Genomic DNA, 6,000 nt, shown 5'->3' with positions numbered 1-6,000 from the left:
CTGGATGTATACTCAGGGAATTCAATAGGAAAGCTCTTACCATAACTAAGCAGAATATCCCAAGGGACAGAGCAAAAGCTGTAAGTTGTTTGCCACAGGTCTTCTCTAATATTCCCCTGGTCTCTAAATTCTGGAGAGAGAGAGCTTGTCAAGGATTTGGAGAGAGAACTTAGAATCAACAATACCAACCATGTAAATACTAAATACATTTTTAAAAAAGTGAATCTAATGGATGAGTTGACAATTGATCCATCATCACAGCAAAGAGCAAGCTGGAGGGGGTTCACAAGGTTTATGGCATTATCAAAGATGTTCTGTAGCCCTCTAGCACTGAGGGAAGGGGATAAACTGGTTAGAGGGAACAGACATTATTAGTAAAAGTGTGAGTTTGGAAACTTTCCCTCAGCCTACATCCCACACAAAGAAAACCCCCATTAAAAACCTGGTTTCTCACTTCCTAGCTTTGTGACTCCCGTCAAGTCACTAAACACCCATTGCCTAGCCCTTACTGCTCTTCTGCCTTAGAACCAATACACAATATTGATTCTAAGTCAGAAGTTAAAGGTTAAAACAAAAGAAAACAAAGCAAAATGGTTTCTTCAAGGCTATACCAACAAAGTACCAATGGGCAGGTCTAGAAACCCTTTACGAAAGGATCTATCGACTCCCATTGCCTAGCCTTTACCACTCTTCTGCCTTGGAAGCAATACATAGTATTGATTCTAAGATAGGAGGTAAGGGTTTTAGGAAGGAAGGAAGGAAGGAAGGAAGGAAGGAAGGAAGGAAGGAAGGAAGGAAGGAAGGAAGGAAGGAAGGAAGGAAGGAAGGAAGGAAGGAAGGAAGGAAGGAAGGAAGGAAGGAAGGAAGGAAGGAAGGAAGGAAGGAAGGAAGGAAGGTCTGGCAAAAACTCTATCAGAAGTTCAGTCTTAGCCAAAACCCCATTAGGGTTAGATGCTTCTACCTCTCCCCCTCCACCCTCCTTGGTGAGTAAGATGCTACAGTTGCCATTTACCTAGAAAAGAAAGATCCGGGCTATTTGTGTGTTCTGTGAATAGGGAGTGTATGCAGGGAGGTGAGGGTGATTGTCAGTGTCACTAGTTATGATAATAATTATCCTAATTGGGATAATTTATCAAATTGCTGTTTACTGCAGCTAATGAAATCTCATGGTTAAGATGCTGACTCTTGTTTAATCAGAAACTTCATATCTTTTGGGGGGAAGTAATGGAAGAGGGGAGTTAGCCAGTTATTAGAGAGGAGTTGATAAAGATATAAAGGAAGGAATGAATGGATGCTGGTGGGTTGGAGAAAGTGTGTGAAGGGAGACGTGGGGAAGCGATGGGAAAAGGAAACTGCAGTGAGGGAGGGAGGAGATAAAAGGATGAATAGGGAAAAGAGCCAGAAGCGGGGAGGGGGGGGGAGGATTGGCGTGTGCACCCTGAGTGGTGTATGTGCTCTAGAACTGGGGATGGAGAGAGGGAAGGTGCAAGGGATGGTTGAGGAGAAGGGACAGAGAAAGAGAATAAGAGGATTGGGGATGAAGGAAGAGGGAAGAGAAGGATGCATTAAAAGAGGGGGCAGGAGAGGGAAAGAGAGGAGGGAGGCAGGAAAGGGAGCAAGAGGGGCAAGAGCCAGAGAGGAGGGGGGCACAAGAGAGGGAGAGATAAGAAAGGGACAAAGGTGGGGGCAGGAAGGGGAGTGACCTGGGCTAAGCGGTAGAAGGAGCCAGGAGAGCAGGAGGCAGGGGAGGAAGGGAGAAGATGGGAGCCAGGAGCCACATAAGAGGAGGGCAGAAGAGCTCCGATGGGGGGGCAGGGGGGGGGGGCTAAGGAGAAGGAGGCAACAGAGGGAGAGATTGGGGCAGGAGCCATAGAAGAGGAGGGGACAGGAGAGAGAAAAGAGGTGGGGCGGGGACAGGAGTCAGAGCAGAGGGGGCAAGAGACTGGCTGGGGGTGGGGTGCTGTGGGGGGAAGGAGGAAGGAGAAAGGCTGGAGAGGGGGCAGGAGCCTGAGAAAAGGGGGACAGGAGAGGGAACAGGAGCCTGAGAGGAGGGGGCAGAAGCCAGAGGAGGGAGCCAGAGCGGCCAGGCGGGTGGGCGGGAGGGGAGAAGGGCTCTGTCTCTTTAAGGTGCCCGAGGCGGGGCGGCCCCGCTCGGCGCTGGGAGTGGGGGGGGGGGGGGGCGGCGCCGGGAGAACCAGGGGGCGGCGGCGGCGGTGGCTGGGCCCGAGCATCTGCACACGCTGCTCCCCCAAGGCCAAGTTCCCGGCTCGCCCGCTACGAGTGGGAAAAAGGGACCGAGAGCAGCAAGGGCGGCCCCGCCGCTTCGTGCCTCACGGTGAGGGGAACTTGGGGGCCGCCGAGTGCAGGGCGTCGCGAAGAGGCCTGGCAGGGGCGGGCAAGGCCTCCCGGGGAGGAGAAGGGGCCGGCGGCGGCTCGGGGGCGGGTGCGGGGTTCTGCGCTGCCCTGGTTGGGGGGCTGTTTCCAAGGCAAGACTCACTTAAATGTTTGTTGAGTTGAGGAACAACAGTTGCGGCTAGGGAGGGGTGGTTGCCTTTGGCCCACCTTTCTTTTACCCTTTGGAAGCTTTTATCCTTTCTTGAGGGCATCCTTCTCCTCCTCTTGTTCTAACCCCCAAAGCTGCCCCCCCACTCCCCTTCCTCTTCTCTTTTATAGCCTCCTTTCTCCCCTCCTCTTCTTTTTCCCTTCCCTCCCCCTTCATTTCGCCCTCTTCTGCTACCCCACCTCCTCCCCCCCCCTTCTCCTGGGAAATGAAAGAAATTAAGCCCCGAGCCCATCCCATCTCTTACAAGTGCTTGTTGATTGAACAAGTCCCTGCTCTTCTCCACATCTGCCTCCCTCACCCAACCCCCTAACCCCGCCTCTGCCTTGATCCAAGTGTGAAAAAGCTTTAAACTTTAGGCTTCCACCCTGGGCGGGTTCCTCGGCTGCTCTCTGCCTCAGTATCCTCACCCGAATTCAGAAACTGTGCGATATCACTTAGCTCAGCATCGTGTAGAATAATAGTTTGAAGTACATCCGAAATGCAGAGGTTTTCATCGGGGTTTAGTTCTGCTATTATGGGCATTCCCTGGAGGACGTAAGTTAACTTAGTTTAGAAGAAATTGGTACGATGAAAGAAAGGTTTGGGAGGGGAGGTTTACTTAAGTTATTTAAAGTATTAGGAAATAAGCATTTTCAGTGAAGCAGAATTGAGGTTTTTATTGTTATGGGTCACTAATTTTGTGTTGTCCATCTCTTAATTGAAATTTTTCTTCTCAAAGAATAGATTCTTTTATAAGCTAAACTTGTTAAAGCTTTAGAAAAAGTAACCCTATAGGGGTTATTATACCAAATATTCTTTAATTTGTAGTGTCAATAAGATGAAAGGCTAATGAAAAAATCTAATTTTAAATGGCTGGTTCTGGCTCCACAAGCACAAGCTAGTGGCTCCAGAAATTATCCCATTCAGAGTCAGTTAAGTTACAAAGTTGGGTGACTAACGGCCTTTGGGGAATGTTTTGTGGCTCTAGTAATAATCAACAGGGCTTTCTCTTTCTAAATTTTGAGTCATGGTTACCATCATTAACGGAGGAGTCTTTTCTCACTATTGTTGGATCATTAAATTTTAATGCTTAGGATAAAATAGTGTCATTTCAGAAATTTCATAAACTTAACTATCCTTTTTAACTTGAAATGTAAAATGTACATATGCCAATATGAACACATACAGGAATAAATGTTTATATCATATATTCAAGAAGTTTACTTTTTTACATTCAATGACTATGGAATTTGTGGGAGTTTATCTTTTTTCTGGGTTTTTATGGTTATAATTTTAAAGACTTCATAATAGGGCCTTATTTATAATGAATTCCTGCAATTAGTATTTTGAATTCCCTCCCTATTCCATTATTCACTTAAGTATGGGTAGGTAATAATAACTTACAGAGACTGAAACACACTTAAAGTGCTTTACACATATAAAACAAAAGTTTTTCAGTTAAAGTACTATCAATGAGTTTCTAAAGTTTAGATCATATTTAGACTGATTTACAATTACTTCATATTCTCTCACCAAATGGGCCCGAACAAACCAACACCTCAAAAAGAATGAATAATTATCTAATCTCCACAAGCCAACCTTTACCTGTTCGACATATTCTAGGTTACTTAAGTTTGGTTATATTGGAACTCTGTCAACTTCCGTAGTCAGAGTTTTGTTTTTGTAATTCTGTGGATAGTTTATATCATACTATAAGACAGAGCTTTTATTTTTCTGAGCTTTTAATAAACTTCCATTGAAAATTACATTCGCTAGAATAATTCTAAAGAATTAAAAATTAAGAGACTGATTTTCACTCCAATACATGGCTCTCTGTTGAAGTGAAGTCTTTTATTTCAGAGTTTCGTGGGGATTACCATTTGTCTGCTTTGAGGAAACATGAAGTCACAGTATCTTATGCCTACTGTAGCCGTACTGATGTTCCTAACATGGATCCCTTTCTCACTGAGTTGTAACAAAGCTCTCTGTGCTAGTGATGTGAGCAAATGCCTCATTCAGGTATGACTGAAAATTATTTTTATGGAAGATAAAGAATATAATTTTTGTCATAGAAAACTTTACTCCCCTTGTTTGTTATAATAATATTACAGTATTTATTTTAATTTTTTTCATTTGTCTCGGTGCCTTTCCACTGTAGGAGTATTTAAGAGGTTTTGAAATAGAAATTAATTTCTCTTTATGCCCTATGTGAGACTAGAATCTATATTTCTGGTTGCATTTTATTACTTGTAGTTTTTATGTGTCAGTGACATGATTCTACTTTGAGGAGCCACAAACACATCTTCAGGTATCAGAATCTGTTACCAAGTCCCACATTATAAAAACTCAATTCATTTATTAAGTTTCACCTCTTTGTAAGGCACTATACTAAATTGTGGATGGGTGAAAAATGACATTGACTCTAACTTCAAGGAGTTTGCATTCTATTATAGGATACAAAATGTATGAAAATAAGGATAACATGAGATGGGTTTGGATGGAGTAAAGGAAAACAAAATGCACAAAATGGTTTAGGAAAGTTTGAGAGGAGAGAGAGAGAGAGATCAGAAAATGCTTCCCCAGGAAGCCAACCCTTGAGCCGAGTCTTTAATCAATCCAAGAAATGTTTTGTCACTGTTCTAATTCCTGGGCATACAAAGACAAATTGAAAAATGGTGCCAGGTCTCTAGGAGCTTACTTACCTACTACTGATATAGATTGTATATGCCTGATATTTTTAAGAGAGAAAGAAAACACTAAACTACAGGCATTAGAGAGAAAGGCTTTCTAAAGTGTTAGTTTTGGTTTTTTTCCATCTTAGTAGTGGAATAGTAAGGGCTAAATGGGGGTTAAGTGATTTGCCCAGGGTCACACAGCTAGGAAGTATCTGAGGTCATATTTGAACCCAAGACTTCCCATCTCTGGGCCCAACCTTCAATCCTCTGAGCCACTTAACCTCTCCCTTCAAATTGAGTTTTGAAGGAAGGTAGGGCATTGGTTAAAAGTGCTGGCCCTGGAGTCAAGAAGACTAGCCTTCCTGAATTCAAATCTAGATTTCTCTTAACCTTTTTTGCCTCAGTTTCCTCATTTGTAAAATGATCTGGAGAAGAAAATGGCAAAGCACTCCAGTACCTTTGACAAGAAAGTCCCAAATGGGGTCATGAAGAGTTGGAAATGATTGAACAAGAACATAAGAAATAAAGGGGAGGAGGGAGTGCATAGGCAAGCATTAAAGATAATTTCAGAATCAGGAAATAGAAAGTTATATTTGGGGTTAAGTTTCAGGAGCAATGTATTGACCAGCTTGGTTGTCATGTAAAGTGTATAAAAGGCTAAAAAAAAAACCCTAGAAAGATAGGCTAGAGCCAGATTATAAAGGGCTTTAAATGCAAATCTAAGTTCCTCTTTTGTACAATCAGAAGCCACTCAAGGTTCTTGAGCAAGGGAGTGACATGGTC

At 43.5% G+C, this 6,000-nt stretch overlaps 1 protein-coding gene across 1 annotated transcript in view; it reads left to right on the top strand.

Annotated features, from left to right (window-relative positions):
- Window positions 1-2,195: 2,195 nt before the first annotated feature.
- The window catches only part of TWSG1 (twisted gastrulation BMP signaling modulator 1), a 63,764-nt gene continuing 59,959 nt past the window's right edge, over window positions 2,196-6,000 (top strand). Inside the window, exons 1-2 of the mRNA XM_001364879.5 lie at window positions 2,196-2,335; window positions 4,403-4,561. Of these exons, the coding sequence (XP_001364916.1) occupies window positions 4,442-4,561 (120 nt within the window). The 5' untranslated portion in view covers window positions 2,196-2,335; window positions 4,403-4,441. The remainder of the gene's footprint in view (window positions 2,336-4,402; window positions 4,562-6,000) is intronic.

Source organism: Monodelphis domestica, chromosome 3 (genome assembly GCF_027887165.1).
Source record: "Monodelphis domestica isolate mMonDom1 chromosome 3, mMonDom1.pri, whole genome shotgun sequence".
Taxonomy (NCBI): domain Eukaryota; kingdom Metazoa; phylum Chordata; class Mammalia; order Didelphimorphia; family Didelphidae; genus Monodelphis; species Monodelphis domestica.
The sequence above is the reverse complement of the archived record's forward strand: the minus strand, read 5'-3'. Positions and strand labels throughout refer to the sequence as shown.